The sequence below is a fragment of the Staurois parvus genome, unplaced genomic scaffold (assembly GCF_062004578.1).
Source record: "Staurois parvus isolate SC_StPar_1 unplaced genomic scaffold, SC_StPar_1.0 ptg001251l, whole genome shotgun sequence".
Taxonomy (NCBI): Eukaryota; Metazoa; Chordata; class Amphibia; order Anura; family Ranidae; genus Staurois; species Staurois parvus.
The window spans coordinates 98,508-116,426 of NW_028319047.1; the positions used below are offsets into that span (position 1 = coordinate 98,508).

Below are 17,919 nucleotides of genomic sequence, written 5' to 3' on the forward strand. Positions count from 1 at the left end.
CATCTGTACAATAAAAAGACAAGAATGGTTATCTTTAATGATCTTTTTGGTATATATATATATTAGTCACATGTTTTTTTCATGTAGGACAGGGGTGTCAAACTCAATTTCATCAGCATTATGGTTGCCCTCAAAGGGCCAGTTATACTTGTAAAACTAGATGCACAGAGCACCCCGTGCCCCCTTACATCAGATGTCAAGAGCCCCCCATCAGAACTCAAGAGTTCTCCACCACCCTTCAGTGTACCCCCTTACCTTGTGCTGCTGCTGGGAAGAAGCTGGGGGTGGAGCTGGAAAGCAGAAAGTGCAGGGTCTGGAGGAGGACCAGAGGAGGGCTGGAGTCAGCTGCCAGAGCCCGCTGAATGCTGAGATCAGGGGAAACAGATGAGGGGGGTGCTACGGCTGCACAGAGAGGCACAAGATCTGCAGAAGGAGCTCTGTCCTCTCTGCTGCCAACCGATGAGATGGGGGGCAGAAATGAGCCTCTCTGCAGCTGCACAGAGAAGTGCAGGATCTGTAGAAGGAGCTCTATTCTCTCTGCTGCCAACTGATGAAATGGCGGGGGGGGGGGGGGCGGCAGAGACGAGCCTCTCTGCAGCTGCACAGAGAAGTGCAGGATCTGTAGAAGGAGCTCTATTCTCTCTGCTGCCAACTGATGAAATGGCGGGGGGGGCAGAGACGAGCCTCTCCGCAGCTGCACAGAGAAGTGCAGGATCTGTAGAAGGAGCTCTGTCCTCTCTGCTGCCGACTGATGAGATGGGGGGGGCAGAGACGAGCCTCTCCGCAGCTGCACAGAGAAGTGCAGGATCTGTAGAAGGAGCTCTGTCCTCTCTGCAGCCAACCGATGAGATGGAGGGGGGGCAGAGACGAGCCTCTCCGCAGCTGCACAGAGAAGTGCAGGATCTGTAGAAGGAGCTCTTTCCTCTCTGCTGCCAACCGATGAGATGGAGGGGGACAGAGACGAGCCTCTCCGCAGCTGCACAGAGAAGTGCAGGATCTGTAGGAGGAGCTCTGTCCTCTCTGCTGCCAACCGATGAGATGGGGGGGGACAGAGACGAGCCTCTCCGCAGCTGCACAGAGAAGTGCAGGATCTGGCGGAGGAGTTCTGTCCTTCTCTCTACTGCTGACTGTTGAGACAACGTGGGTACAATGCAGCAGATGCAGGGGAGGTGCGAGGGCCAACTGAAATGGCCTGGTGGGCTGGATTTGGTCCTGGGGCCTTGTGATTGACACGCAGGATAAAGTCTTTTGATCTGCAAAAATGCTGAATCAGAAAACTCACCAAAACCTGAAGTTCTGGCGCCTGTCTTCTGTACGATTTGCTTTCCGTCTACGGCGCGCAGTACTTTTCAGAAGCAGCAAGCTGGCCATGCCTGTGAGGTCACACTTGGAGTACTTCAAACCCCTATACCCCATTAATTTGATGAGCCTTGAACCTCCATGGCTGCCTTCACCGAGGCTGAGCTCCTGTCTAGACACTGTAGCGAATATGTATTTTTTAGTATCTGGCATCCCCAGACACTTCCCACCATCTATAACAGTGCAACAAAGAGGAAACTTCCCAACAGATTATTAAATATGATTTCAAGCTTTCTGCCGCTATAGCAACAGCCTTTCTTATGCTAATTCGGCTTAAAAGAGCCCAGGTGATCGTTCACAATTGACTTTCTCATTACGGAAGATCGGTAGCCAACGGCAGGTGTTTGCCGGGAATATTCATAGGACGTGAAAGCCGGTTGCTATAGTGGCTTAATCCCTCCTGCCTTTTGGGAAGTATACGTTCCGACTTCTGACAGGTTCTCTGGTGGTTCTGTCTAAATGGCGATGATGAATATCAATGAAACTTTGAATTATGAAACAGAGACAATGCCTTCATCCAGAAACACGGCGCTATTATTGTTCATCTTTCAGGGTCTCCAGCTGCTTTCTGGACTGAGATACAAGATGGTCATGTACATCATGGTGCCGGTGCAATTCTTGGCTGTGTTCACAAATGTCTGACGCAGATCAGCCCCCTGCTGCTCTTTTGACCACTCTCTTCTCACAGCAGCAGTGAGAACTCCACGATCGGCGGTCATGTGATCACTGAGTTCTCACACTTGGAGGCGGGGGACTGATGCTGCATCCAGCTAGGGAAGTATAGTTTGGGAACGAAAAATTATTCTCATACTTCTCTTCTTAGATAGGTGCCTGGACCCGAAGCTGGTTGAAGAATCGGCTCAGGTGAGGACATTTATTATTATGTATTTATTTCAGGTACTTATATAGCGCCGTCAATTTATGCCGCGCTTTACATATATATTGTACATTCACATCAGTCCCTAACCCTCAAGGGGCGTACAATCTAAGGTCCCTAACTCACATTCATACATACACATACTAGGGCCAATTTAGATAGGAGCCAATTCACCTCCCAGCATGTCTTTGGAGTGTGGGAGGAAAGCGGAATACTCAGAGGAAACCCACACAGGCACAGGGAGAACATGTAAACTCCAGGCAGGTGGTGTTGTGGTTGGGAACCATCGCTGGATCCCTAGACAGGAAAGTCTCCTTATATTACAGGATTTGTATCTGTTGACTTGTTATTTTTGGTATTTCAAACATGTAGCCAGAATATTTCTTCATGACAACAAAACATTTTTGGGGGAACGAAGAGTTGTCGCTAATTTCATTAGGAGAAACCTTAATGGCCCGTTTTGACCTGAACCGCGTTCTGTGTGCGTTTCCAGCACCATGGTGAAAATGCGTTGCAGTTGCAATCTACAGCGGGTGTCAATATTAAGTTTGTGACACCCCAAATACAGGTCACAAACGCAGTACCGTGTGATCTGGTCGCAGTGAGTTTCTAAAAGTAAGGCATGGTTACTGTTACACAAAGAGCTCCTGGCAGTGTGCTTCATCTTCAGCTGGATACCAGAGGATCACAGGCGAGCAGGATTGGCCGCTGACCATAGTGGATATGTTCAGCCTGGGATCACATATGTGCGGTGCGGTATATCGCATGTGATTCACACAGGAACTGCAGCACATTCCTGTGCATATCACATGTGATTTGTGTACGGTGCGATCGGAGTCGTATATTTTGTATGGCTCTAATCGCACCGCACCTTCACCAAAAACATGCAGGACCCTTTTATGGGTCCGCACTAGAATCGGATCGCATGGGTATTCACACCTAATGTGATCCGATTCTGCACATCACACCGCGTTTTGCAGACCGCTTTCAGGGTGTTGTTAACTTAACCTACACACCCGCATTGGTTTGCATGAACGGGGTGCGATTCTGATGCAGTGCAGAATTTGCACTGAAAACGTTGCAAATTCCGCACCGCATCACCGTGGACCAAGGCTAAGGAACGATTTATCTATTGATCATGTGAGAGCATTTTATGTTGTGTGGTATATCATGCAAATAAAAGGTTTTATTGCGCTAGGTTGCGCTTCCCTTGATTTTTTTTTTTCATTTGTAAAAGTGACGCATGCACTACTTTTGGTGCGCTGCGATTTTAGCCCATTCGAAGCGAACAGAACTGAATGTCAATGGCACGGGAAAACACAATGCGTTCCTGTGCGATTCCCAGCCCTTTACAATTCACTGAATGTAAACAAATGCAACCTTGTGACGTTTGTATGAACAATCTCTGCGCTGATTATGAATCGATAAAGCTGTGGAATGCGACCTTAAAAATACTTTCGCAATAGGCGCATTCGACAGCCCCGCCCACGTGTCACCAAAATATGTAAACGATCGCATCAATAATACCGTCAGATCGCTGTACGACAATGTGTAGCTCTGAATATGTGACAGTTCATGTGGATGAAAACTTTATTTATTTAGTTTTTCTTCGCTGTGTACAGATACATTGTATAAAGGATTCATAAAAAAGTTACTTTGTAGTGAAAAAAAAAATACACTGTTGCCATCTAATAGTTGTACATTTCCTCCCCTTTGCTGGCCGCCTTGCGCCTCATCCTTCTCTTCTACAGCTTTGCTCTAATCCTCTGGAAGGCTCTTCATCTCCTGAGACATCGGAGAAATCTCTCCATCCATCTGTCTTCTTCAGCCACCTGCAGTGTGTATGGTGTCTACACAATCCTCAGGTGTATTTATTATGGAGAGGTCCGACCAATCAGGAACCATCTTGTTTTACGCTGATATAAGTTGCATGGTTTCATTGCAGCTGCATTAACCACTTCAGCGACGTAACGTTACGCCACTGGAGTTTGAGTGGTTATACCGGGATGATGCCTGCAACCGCAAAGGTGAACGCACAGATGGCAATAATAAGTGACCGAGGTTAGAACCAAAATGGGGAAAAAAAGGCGAATGAGGCCTAAGGTTCCGGCTGGCAGAAGATCCTGCATAAAATATGTGCTTAAAGGGTTAGTTCACGTTTACCAAAAAGTTGCCTATGCTGGTAAGGGGTGCGTATAGATAAAAGACAAACGGTGGAGATTTAACTAAAGTTGGAAAAATCAGTATAGATGGAGGTCACTTACATACCTCCAGAGGCCTGGGTGAAAATCTCCTAGAGATGGCATTATCCTCATATCTTGTTGCTAGGATGTTGCTATGTGAGAACTAGTCACCTCCACCATCATAGAAAGAGCTCTCAAATCCTCTGCTTAGAGCTGCTGCATCAGGGGAGTGAATAACGCCATTGTTATAGGTATAAGCCTTAATGAAAAACTCCCAGAGATGGCGATATCCTGCCCTGCTTTGTTGCTAGGATGTTGCTAAGTGAGGACTAATCATTACTGCTTACTGCCACCATCATAGGAGAAGCTCTCAAATCCTCTGCTTCGTGCTGCTTCTTCAGGGGAGGGAATAACGCCATTGCTATAGGTATAAGCCTTAATGAAAAACTCCAAGAGATGGTGCTATCCTGTCCTGCTTTGTTGCTAGGATGTTGCTAAGAGAGGACTAGTCATAACTGCTCACAACCACCATCATAGAAGAAGCTCTCAAATCCTCTGCTTAGAGCTGCTGCATCAGGGGAGTGAATAACACCCTTTCTATAGGTATAAGCCTTAATGAAAAACTCCCAGAGATGGCATTATCCTGTCCTGCCTTGTTGCTAGGATGTAGCTAAGATGCTCCCACTGTTGCTGCTCACCCCCACCATCACAGGAGCGAGCTCTCAAACCCCCCCCCCACACACACACACACACACACACACAACCACACATACACATGTGTGGTCCACTGTCTCCTCCATTTCAGCATCGTTGAGCTCCTGTGCCAGAGGAAAGAGGGCATTTGAGAGGGTTCGTATCTGCTGGGAGTGTCTTAGCAACGCCCTAGCAACAAGACAGGATGGGATAATGCCATCTCTGGGAGTTTTTCAACCAGGCTTCAGAATGTACGGAAATGGCCTACACCTCTAGCAATGGTGCCATTCTCAGTGTAAATGGCGCCACAGAGAAATTTCTGCTCAACGCAGGTCTGACGATGCCAGTGTGAATGAGGCCTAAACGCAGCGTTGTAGAGGCCTCTGTGAATGAGCCCATGGCAGGAAGCGAGAGGAAGTCGTCCCAAAATGAGAGAATTTCCCTCATCGACAGTTGTCAGGGGAACCAGACCCCTAGCACTTCCTGTTACCGTGACAACTGAAAAGTTTTTGGATTTCCTGTTGTTTTGGTCACTCCACGAAGGGTGTACCTCCCTGGCGGGTGCACCAACAGCAACAAAGACCTGCCAGGATTCTAACCCTTCCCTACTACACCCAACACTGCAATTACATACACTTTAATTACTGGATTTACACTCATAAACACTGGTTGCTATGGTTTTTGAGAACCATCTCTCTATATATAATTATTTGATATGATTGGTCATTTATGTTGTGTTGTAGGAAGCCGTAATGGGAATTTGAGAACTCTCATAGCGCTGCTGTATACAGGAGCGCAGCACGCTCCAATTCTGCTTCCGGAACTTTATTGCAGGACTTCAATTTCCGGCCGGAACGTCTTTAATGCTGCGCTAGGTATACGCCGAGCCGCTATTCTTCATTGGAGTTACGCTAGGAGGTGGCGCAGCGGGCTCGCTGAGCGACCTTTCTTACGCTCTTTGCGGAGTGCTGTCGGAGCCGGAGCCATGGCTTGTCAGGCGGAGTGTGAGAGCAGGCGGAGGAGCCGGGAGTATCTGGACGGGCTGCAGCTGATGAAGCAGGGCGCGGAGGCCCGGGTGTACCGGGGGAAGTTCCTGGGGAAAGCGGCGGTGGTGAAGGAGAGGTTCCCCAAAACCTACAGACACCCCGGGCTGGACGAGAAGCTCACACACCGGAGGACGGCTCAGGAGGGGCGCGCTATACTCAGGTGTAGGAAGGCAGGTGAGACACCAGAGGGCGCTGAGCCTGCGGAGAAACCTGCGGAGGGTGCTGGAAGGCGGATGAGCCGCTAGAGGCCGCTGTGCTCTCTATAATTGTGTGTATTGGAGGGCGCAGGGAGGCAGGTGAGCCGCTAGAGGCCGCTGTGCCCTTTATAGGTGAAACCTGGGGAAGGCGCAAGGAGGCGGGTGAGCCACTAGAGGCCGCTGTGCCCTTTCTAATTGGAGAACCCTGCGGAGACAATTGCGCAGTCATGCAACACTGTACCCATATGATTTATGAGACTGATAGAGCTTTATTTTGGTGGTATTTATTCACCGCTGGGGTTTTTATTTTTTTTGCTATATAAAAAAAAAAGTCCAAAAATTGTGGAAAAAAAAGTGTTCTTATAAAATAAAATAAATAATAAAATGTTCTTGCAAATAAATAATATTTCATCATGGGGAGTGATGAAGATTTTTTTTTTTTACACTGATTGCTTTTCCACCCATAAAGGCTGTAAGAGGAATCATTTCTCCTCTCTGGCTGCATTCTTGCAGGCATTGAGAACTACTCTGTGAGCTGTGATTGGTCACAGCTTGTCACATGGTACAAGGTTGTTGTGAATGGCCCTGTACCATGTGACCTCTGTGATCATTCACAGATTTCACAAGTAGTAAGCAATGATGTCAGAAGTGACATCTTGCTTACCACTGTTCATGTGATCACTGATTGGCCAATAAGTGATCACATGATCGGGACCTCGCACAGAGGTCCTGCACGATGATCGGTGTTCCTCTGTGTCCGCAGGACACAGCGGGAACCGGATTGCGGTGCTGCGCGCTCCCAGGAAGAGCGCACAAGCAGGGGTCGGGGAGTCTGTTTATAAACATCCACCCGCCCCTGCACTGCCACCATCCGGCCGTTTATATACAACAGCCGGACGGGAAGGGGTTAAACAGACAACAAAATGCCTAATGCTCTCTCCACCTAGCCCTAGCCACAACCCAGGAAAACAACAGTGCCTCGAAAAAGTATTCATACCCTTGAAATTTTCCACATTTTGTTTATGTTTCTGCAAAGGTGACCAGAATTGGAGAACAGAAAAGAAGTTCCGGGGACTCCAGTCAGTAAACAGCAGTCCTGTCCCTCCATGGCACTGTCCTTGTTATGAGTGAGAGGCACAGAGGTGACATTCTGACCACACACACTGAACCAGCACACACGCTGCAGCAGTGTTGTCACAATAGAAGGACTCACCCCGGGCGGCTCCCTCCACAGCCAGGCTCTGCTGCACGGTGTCCACGCCTGCTGGAAGCTGTCCCCAGAGCTCCTGTGTACGTGTGTCACCTCTCCTGTGCACCTCCAGTCCACACCCCTCCCGTGTCGGGTTCTGCCTTCAGGACTCAACAATTCCTTCTCACTCTAAATGCATTGCCGGGCAACCAACAGTTAACCGGCAACCCACAGGTTGAGAACCGCTGTACTAGAGGGTGCAAAGAGCCAAATTTATAATATTGGTATTATTTATTATTATTTTTATTAATTATTATTTTTGTTATTGGTATTATTTATTATTATTATTAGTATTTATTATTATTATTGGTATTATTATTTTTATTATTTATTATTGTTATTTTTATTATTGGTTTTATTTATTATTATTATTTATTGTTATTTTTATTATTGGTATTATTTATTATTATTGGTATTATTTATTATTGGTATTTTTATTATTGGTATTTATTATTATTATTTCTATATTACTATTATTATTTTTTTTTATTATTATTATTATTACTATTATTGTTTTGTTTGTTATTATTATTAATATTAATTTTTTTCATTATTATTATAATTTTTTTATTATTATTTTATTATTATTTTTTATTATTATTATTTTAATTATTAATATTAGTTTTTATTATTATTTCTATTATTAATGGTATTATTTATTATGATTTTATTATTGGTATTATTTATTATTATTTTTTTAATAATACAGGATGTAAATGGTGCCAACATTTTGCGCATTACAATATAAGGGGTGGGGGAGGGGGGAGTCCAATTATAATACAGGTCAATGTAGAAGGAATAGCAAGGCCCCACTCCTAAAGTTGACAATCTAAAAGGAAAACATTTAATATGAAATATTATCTAACGTTAATTTAAAAATAATTATTTAATGTACATGAAAACAAATTTTAATGACCATTTAAAAAATTTTTTTAAATGAGGTATTGTTTAAAAATATTTATAAATAATAATTATAATAGTTATTTAAAATAAAAATAGATAAGTAAAACTTATGGAAAATTAAAAAAAATATTCATGTAGTAGAATAAATATAATTTAAAATGAAGTAATTAAATATACAATACCGTACAAACAGTAATTATAATAACATGATTATTATTTAAAATAAAGTAAATCAAAATAAGTAATAATGATTATTTTAAAATAAATACAAATATTATAAAAATAAAACAGAATAAAATAATTATTTAAAATAAAGTAAATAAGTAATAAATGCAAATAATATATATTTTTAAAGTGTTAAAGTACAAACAGTAATTAGAATAAAAGTAACAATTGTCATACAAATAATTATTTCAAATAAATAAAAAATATTTATAAAAATAATATTTTTTATTTATTTGAAATAAAGATTTGTATATTTATTTGTATAACGTAAATAAAAATAATTGAATCGAATTCATTATATAGTTATTATTTTAAATAAAGTAAATACATTAAAATAATAAAAATAATTATTTATTTATAGATTTATTTTTTTTTTAAAGGTAATAGATAAACTTTTTGTAGTTATATTTTTTATATTCTTAAATGACATCTTTCTTTTTGTAAATTTTTCTATTAATTTACACCCCCTTCCCCAGCAACCCTCGACATCTTTTATGTGAAACGCAGGTCATCAATAGAGCAGCAGTACATGTGAGCGTTCAGAGGCGGTGTGTTCACCCGCTGCTCTGCGTTTCTTCAGCATGTCCTATTGGCGTGCGTTGGACAAGATCCCCGGTTGTGCTGGCAGTTCTGCTGCCACATTTTCTGTGTGTTTTGACGAGAGCGGCCATCGCTGTGAAGCCTCGCCTGTCCTCAGTCCTGGCAGATCTCTGGGACTTGTCCCCCAACTGGCTGGCCAGCATTTGTATCACGTCTGTCTGTCTGTCTGTCTGTCTGTTGGTTGTGTTTGGATCTGCAGTCATGTCTTCATCCATTCAGCGATTCTCCGTCTCTTCCTGCTTTCAGGGATCCCCGCTCCGGCGCTCTATTTTGTGGACTACGTCTCTAACTGCATCTACATGGAGGACATCGAAGGCTCGGCGATGGTGCGGGACTACGTAACGACCGTCCAGGAGAAGGGCGGAAATCTCTGCCACCTGGCGGAGAAGATCGGTCGGGTTCTGGCCCGTATGCACGATGAGGACGTCGTCCACGGGGACCTGACCACCTCCAACATGCTTCTGCGGCCCCCCACCAGGACCTGGACCTGGTCCTCATTGACTTTGGCCTGAGCTTTATCTCGGCCCTCCCGGAGGACAAGGGGGTGGACCTGTACGTCCTGGAGAAGGCCTTCCTGAGTACTCACCCCAACACGGAGGACGTCTTCAGCGCTCTGCTAAACAGTTACTCCGCCTCCTCCAAAAAATCCGCTGCGGTCATTAAAAAACTGGACGAGGTCAGACTGAGGGGCAGAAAGCGGTCCATGGTGGGGTGAATTGTGTTCCTTTTTGTTTAATAAAAATTGATGTACAATTCAGTTGTCACTCTTTGTTTACCTGCCGACCAGGAATTACAGTTCGAGCGGGGGGCAGGTGCATGTGCGTGATCCACCCTCTCCCGGGGTTGGGGGCGCTCTTGTACACGAACCCTGCTGACCCATCACAGCATATGTATGGCAGTTGGTCTGAGCTGGAATCAGCCGATCGGTCGTGCCCAATCACACCCGGTGCTCTGTGTTTACAAAAACATAGAACTCTGCAGGGAGAAGAAACAACCAGATCACTCTTCACAATACACAAAGCAGGGAGAAAAAAACAGAAAAGTGAAAGAGCTCATTACACACATTACATGTTGTTAACACCCCCCCCCCCCCCCCCCCCCCGAGGATTCCTGCCCTCTCCCCCTCCTGAGGTTTCCCCCCCTAGCCACCAGGCCATTTTTTGTGTTCTGATACAATATTTATTATTTTAATTATACAATATTTTGTTCCTCTGTCAGCAGTGCTACAATGTTTCTAAATAAACATGAATAGATACAATGTATATTCTGAATGCAGAAAGCTTGGAGTTTAACCCCTCGCCCTCCTGAGGATTCCTCAAACCTCCCACCCCCCTCGCCCTCCTGAGGATACCCTCAACCTCCCACCCCCCTCGCCCTCCTGAGGATTCCTCAAACCTCCCACCCCCCTCGCCCTCCTGAGGATTCCTCAAACCTCCCACCCCCCTCGCCCTCCTGAGGATTCCCTCAACCTCCCACCCCCCTCGCCCTCCAGAGGATTATCCCAACCTCCCACCCCCCTCGCCCTCCAGAGGATTCCCCCAACCTCCCACCCCCCTCGCCCTCCAGAGGATTATCCCAACCTCCCACCCCCCTCGCCCTTCAGAGGACTCCCCCAACCTCCCACCCCCCTCGCCCTCCAGAGGATTCCCCCAACCTCCCACCCCCCTCCATCTCCAGAGGATTCCCCAACCTCCCACCCCCCTCGCCCTCCAGAGGACTCCCCCAACCTCCCACCCCCCTCGCCCTCCAGAGGACTATCCCCAACCTCCCACCCCCCTTGCCCTCCAGAGGATTCCCCCCAACCTCCCACCCCCCTTGCCCTCCAGAGGATTCCCTGAACCTCCCACCCCCCTCCATCTCCAGAGGATTCCCCCAACCTCCCACCCCCTTTGCCCTCCAGAGGATTCCTCAAAACTCCCACCCCCCCTCGCCCTACAGAGGATTTTCCTCCCTTTGACAATTGCGCGGTCATGCAACACTGCACCCCAATGAAATTTACGTCTTTTTTTTCCCCCACGAAGAGAGCTTTCTTTCGTTGGTATTTGATCGCCTCTGTGGTTTTCATTTTTTGTGCTATAAAAAAAAAAGTCCGACAATTTTGAGAAAAAAAATATTTTGGACTGTTTGCTAAAAATTTTAAAAAAATCTAATTTTATCATAAATTTAGGCCAAAATGTATTCCGCTCCATGTCTTTGCTAAAAAAAATCCCAAATGGTGGGATAGATACTGGGATTTTGTTTTTTATTACTAGTAATGGCGGCGATCAGCGACTTTTAGTGGGACTGCGGCAAACATTCTGACACTGGGGAAGAGGGGAACTGAATTGTTGTCGCTGACATCCCCAGTGACACCAATACAGTGCTGGAAAAAAAAGCACTGACACTGTACTAATGGCACTGGGCAGGAAGGGGTTAACGTGAGGGGCGAGCACAGGGTTAACTGTGTGCTGAGAGTGTTTTACTAGGGGGCGGGGTCTGTGTGCTTCACTGTACTCACACTGCTCTGGATGGCTGTGCTCTGTGGTGTGCCCGAGCTGACAGGGAGGAAGACTGTTAGTAAACAAAACAGTTCTCCTCCTCGTCGGAGATGCTGAGTAATCACCAGCCAGGACCCGGTGATTGACGGCGGCGGGGCTCACGCGCCCCCTTACCCAGAAATGCGAAATCACGTATATATACGTGATTTTGTGCACCCTGCCACCCTGTAGCAGCATATCTGCTATAAAGCTGCGGGTGAGCAGTTAAGCACACACTTAACCCTTTGATCGCCCCTAGATGTTAACCACTTCTCTGCCAGTGTCATTAGTGCGGTGTATCAGATCACTGTATTGGTGTCACTAGCGACCTCATATTTACGTACCCCATGTAATCAAACATGCCAAGGTCGTGCACCTCATGGAAAGTTCCAGTTATGTGACAGTCAAAGAGGGCGGTCACGTGACCCTAAACCTCACCCCGGCCCCCCCCCCCGGCGTTAGAAACCCCTAAAAGGGCCAGGAGACGCCGGGGTCAAAGATGACAGCACTGGGATAAAAGTAACACATCGACTCAAAATCCCTCCCCCCCAAAAATAGAACAAAACCATACACTGAGGATGAAACAAAGCGATATTAAACCCCAAAACACAGGGGGGCGTTACTAAAACTGGAGGGTGCAAAATCGGGAGCAGCTGTGCACAGAAACCAATCAGCTTCCAGGATTTATTGTCAAAACGTAATAGGCAACGCAAACACAAATTGGCGTTTTTGGGCTTTTTTTTTTTACAAAAAAAAAAACAAAAAAAGCTGCAAAACTCCATTTTTTTAACATGACTTTCCACAGCCAACGTTACCAGCCCCCCCCCCCCCCTCAGTGTGTATGGAGCCTTTGATGTAGCGGATGCATTCGTTTTCTTTTTCAGGCTTTCTTTCCTTTATTTTCACCTGACGATCTGGCCAGTAAGTTTGTTTTTCAACAGATCAAGCTGCAAATGTAGCAGTTAGAGGGGATCAGACAAACCATTTACCAGCCAACAGGGGTGCTTACAATGATCATCTTATATATTTATTTTTTTATTGATGTGAAACCTTCGTCCCAAAAGGAACAAAACCGTTCGCTGTAACTGATTATAAAACGTGGGGCGGAATTTATTTCATTTTTTTTAGTGTATCTAAATCTGCTAGTCCATCTAACACTCCCCTCCCTTCAGACTGACATTGTTGCTGCGTCCTCCCTGTGCTCCTTCCTTCAGAGTGGGGGCGCTCTAGTACAGGAGGTGTGTTACTGGCCAGATCACCAGGTGAAAACAGAGGGGGAAAAGTCGAAAAGAAAACTAATGCAGCCGCCACATCTCATGGTGCAATATAGGACATTTGTGGCTTTTAGTATCACTTTACCTGTAACAAATATATGAAATCTTGTAAAGGATGGCAGTAGGATTATTCTTTTAACTCCACCCTTTGCCATACAATGCGTCTTGTAATAATTCTTCATGTATTCTAGCATTGTGACATCATCCGCCCACCTCTATACTTCAGCCAACCAGAGGAAGCCTTGCATCCATCCATTAAATGTAAGGCTTCCTGTGACTGGCTGAGCAGCCCAACTCGATTTTCCTCGGACCAGGAGATCGTCGTACCCCAGTGCTGTATACTCTATGTATTGGATGCCGTATACAATTTATAAAGCTCTCCCAGCGGGCGTATCTGTCGGTGAAGGTCATAGTTTGTTTTAGCCAGCTTGGTCCAAAGCAACTATGTAAACTACAATGACACCTGGAGTGAGACTTCGGTCGGGCGGTGAGACTTCGGTCGGGCGGTGAGACTTCGGTCGGGCGGTGTGACTTCGGTCGGGCGGTGAGACTTCGGTCGGGCGGTGAGACTTCGGTCGGGCGGTGAGACTTCGGTCGGGCGGTGAGACTTCGGTCGGGCGGTGAGACTTCGGTCGGGCGGTGAGACTTCGGTCGGGCGGTGAGACTTCGGTCGGGCGGTGTGACCGGGGGTCTAATCCATTCCATCAAGTTTTGCCTTTAGCTATACTTTAAAAATTCCAGCAGGGAAAGATTGGCCCCTTTCTATTGGCTGCTGTACCGGCCTGTGATGCCAAAGGAGTCCATGAAAGCAGCCACTGAAATTCATAAATTTCAAAAGTCAGCAAATATAAATTCTAAGTTTCCATATCACTTATATATATTCTAAATGTATGTATCACTTATATACTGTATATTATGAATCTCTTGTACAGATCACATCTATCTATCCATTCAGTGGTATCTGATCCTTGGTGATTGCACGGACCGTCACTCGGAAGTGACTTTTTCCATGAATTCTCTTAGCAATTATTTTACAGGGTAGGTTGCCAGGTCTTTCCCCAACTCCCACCATGCAGGAGATCCCACATGGCCAGGGATGAAACTAGGACAATTTAGACAGGAGCCAATTCACCTACCAGCATGTCTTTGGAGTGTGGGAGGAAGCCGGAGCACCCGGAGAAAACCTAAGCAAACACAGGGAGAACATGCTAACTCCATGCAAAAGGCACCATGACCAGGAATTGAACCCATGACCCAGTTACTGCAAGGCAGCTGTGCTAACCACTAAGCCACTGTGCCGCCCGAAGATTACATATATATACTGTATATATCATATATTATGTATCACTTGTATAGATCACATATACTGTATATATCATATATTATGTATCACTTGTATGGATCATGTATATACTGTATATATCATATATTATGTATCACTTGTATGGATCATGTATATACTGTATATATTATAAAATATATTTTCAGTTTATCACTTGTATATAGCACATATATACTGTATATATCCAAAATATTTATATATATATATATATATATATATATATATATATATATATACACACACACACAGGCAGTCCCCGGGTTACGAACATTTGAGTTATGAACGACTCGAACCTACGAACAGAGGGAGACACCGGGAAGTGGGAGGAAATCTACCCCTAGGAAGGAAAATTCACTCCACCATTGAAGGTTTATCACCGATCCTTGTTTCCACGGCAACCCAAAATTTTCTAAATCCAGTTGTCACAGGGCCAGAAAGTCATGTGAAATCTCCTGCACAGGGGCACAGACATAACAGGGGTGTTACCCCCTCCCTAGGCTATCCAAAAAGCTTAAAACTATATGCAGGCGTACCTCAGTTTACGAATTTAATTCATTCTCCGGGACTTTTTGTATTGCGAAACATTTGTAAACCGATACGCGGTTTCCCATAGGAATGCATTGAAAACCAATGAATCCATTCCGGAGGTCAGAAAAAAGTAAAGAAAAAGTCTTTTATCTGTTCAAAACTCTTTATAAAGTGCATTTTAAAGGCATAAATACTGTACAGGGACATGAATAAAAATTTCCAAAGCGCGGTGCAAAAACCGCTCCAAACACCTCCACATTCGACGCCACGTGCTACCCACAGACTCCAGCATGCACAGGGGGCGCTATAAACCTCCCTGGCGCAATGCATCCTGCGGAAAATTGCTTCGTATTGTGAAAAAAATTTGTAAATGCATTGAAAACCAATCAATCTGTTCCGGAGGTCAGAAAAAAGTTAAAAAAAAGGTCTCATCTGTTCAAAACTCTTTATAAAGTGCACTTTAAAGGCACGGGGCTGGCGCTATACACCTCCCAGGCGCAATGCATCCTGGGGAAACTTGCTTTGTATTGCAAAAAAAAAATTGGTAAACCGAGGGTATTATTGTCAATGGATTTTCATTCGTAAACAGAAAATGACGTTAACCGAGGCGGTCGTGTTCACAGCGCCGGGCCTGTCTATTCTCACATGGATCAGACACAGAATATTGATACATTGTAACGAGAAGGGATTCCTTGTAGCTGCAGGCTATAGCTGTGATTTGCAGGTCTGCGGATTCCCTCTGCACACAGCTCAGTGGTTAGAGGCTCTGCCTTTCATCTCTGAGTCTGAGAGTTCGAATCCCCTCCCCTCCTCTCTGCAAGTGGTCCTAACATTGCAGTCTGCTCATGCCTGCTGTGTATATACATGCTTGCTAGACTAACATTTGGATCAAGTGCCCAGTTTCCTCCTTTATGAAATTGTGGTTCCACCGGTCCATAGACATTTTCACCCAAGTCTGTGATGTGTCGCCGCCACAAATAGAGCGATGTCAGAGAAGTGTTGTCCTTGTGTATAATGGACGATATTTAAACCCTTCACACTGAGTTCATGGAGGTGTGAAGGAAAATCAGGATGGAACTTGTCAATGCTTACCCCACAGTCAGGGGGGAAATGCCAAAAAAAGAAAGGAGTTCTGTCCAAACGTTCTAATCAAAGAGTCAGTTTACAACCCTTCAGATGTTGAGGGGGGTCAGACTCTGATGAATAGTGCCCCATCATTGGTGTCAGTGGGAGGAATAGTGCCCCATCATTGGTGTCAGTGGAAGGAATAGTGCCCCATCATTGGTGTCAGTGGGAGGAATAGTGCCCCATCATTGGTGTCAGTGGGAGAAATAGTGCCCCATCATTGGTGTCAGTGGGAGGAATAGTGTCCCATCATTGGTATCAGTGGGAGGAATAGTGCCCCATCATTGGTGTCAGTGGGAGGAATAGTGCCCCATCATTGGTGTCAGTGGGAGGAATAGTGCCCCATCATTGGTATCAGTGAGAGGAATAGTGCCCCATCATTGGTGTCAGTGGAGGAATAGTGCCCCATCATTGGTGTCAGTGGGAGGAATAGTGCCCCATCATTGGTATCAGTGGGAGGAATAGTGCCCCATCATTGGTGTCAGTGGGAGGAATAGTGCCCCATCATTGGTATCAGTGGGAGGAATAGTGCCCCATCATTGGTATCAGTGGGAGGAATAGTGCCCCATCATTGGTATCAGTGAGAGGAATAGTGCCCCATCATTGGTGTCAGTGGAGGAATAGTACCCCATCATTGGTGTCAGTGGGAGGAATAGTGCCCCATCATTGGTATCAGTGGGAGGAATAGTGTCCCATCATTGGTGTCAGTGGGAGGAATAGTGCCCCATCATTGGTGTCAGTGGGGGGAATAGTGTCCCATCATTGGTGTCAGTGGGAGGAATAGTGCCCCATCATTGGTATCAGTGGGAGGAATAGTGCCCCATCATTGGTGTCAGTGGGAGGAATAGTGCCCCATCATTGGTATCAGTGGGAGGAATAGTGCCCCATCATTGGTATCAGTGGGAGGAATAGTGCCCCATCATTGGTATCAGTGGGAGGAATCGTGTCCCATCATTGGTGTCAGTGGGAGGGATAATGCTTCCTCATGAGTGTCAGTGGGAGGAATAGTTTTTACGATCATTGGTGCCAGTGGGAGGGATAGTGCCCCATTGTTGGTGTCAGTGGAAGGAATAGTACTCTGTCATCAGTGTCACTAGGAGGGACAGTGTCCCATTGTTGGTGTCAGTGGGAGGGATGGTGCTCAATAGTTGGTGTCAGGGGGAGGAATAGTGCTCAATCGTTGGTGTGAGGGGTAGTACCCCTTCATTGGTGTCAGGAGGAATAGCGTCCATGTCATTGGTAAGAATTGTGCCCTGTGCATATCCTGAAACATGCTTCAGTCTCTGCTGCAGAGAACTTTACCCCATAACAGGCTGTTACCACCTCCACGCTTTACTGTAGGAATGGTGTTATTTGGATGTTGAGCTCTATTGTATTTCAGCCAGTGGGAAGAAGAGTGCCCCTTTGTCGTGTCTTTGGGAGGAATAGCACCCCTTAGTCGGTGTCTTTGGGAGGAATAGCGCCCCTTAGTCAGTGTCTTTGGGAGGAATAGCGCCCCTTAGTCAGTGTCTTTGGGAGGAATAGCGCCCCGTCAGCCAAAGAAAGGCTCTTCAGTTTGGAGACCGCCACAATAAATGTTTATATTCCTATATGGGATGAGCTTTTTGTTTTGTACATACTATTCCCACTCCCTCAGTGCAAGTCTGCTATATGGCATTCAGGAATAATCAGCTGTATTTCTACCTCTATCACATAAATATAAAATGCTTTTTTACAATTACAGGGGTGGTGTCCCTTTAAGATCGGGGCGTTCTCTCCTCCCTGTTACGGCATCTCAAAGTCCATTTCTCCTCCCAGGTGAG

General features: G+C 45.6%; 1 protein-coding gene across 1 annotated transcript; it reads left to right on the top strand.

The window, feature by feature from the left end:
* The first annotated feature begins 6,060 nt into the window (after positions 1-6,060).
* Positions 6,061-10,085, top strand: TP53RK (TP53 regulating kinase). The gene is given in 3 exon segments (XM_089660501.1): positions 6,061-6,332; positions 9,579-9,803; positions 9,806-10,085. Coding segments are annotated over 3 exon segments (702 nt in total). The 5' UTR covers positions 6,061-6,097; the 3' UTR covers positions 10,048-10,085.
* The last annotated feature ends 7,834 nt before the right edge of the window (positions 10,086-17,919 follow it).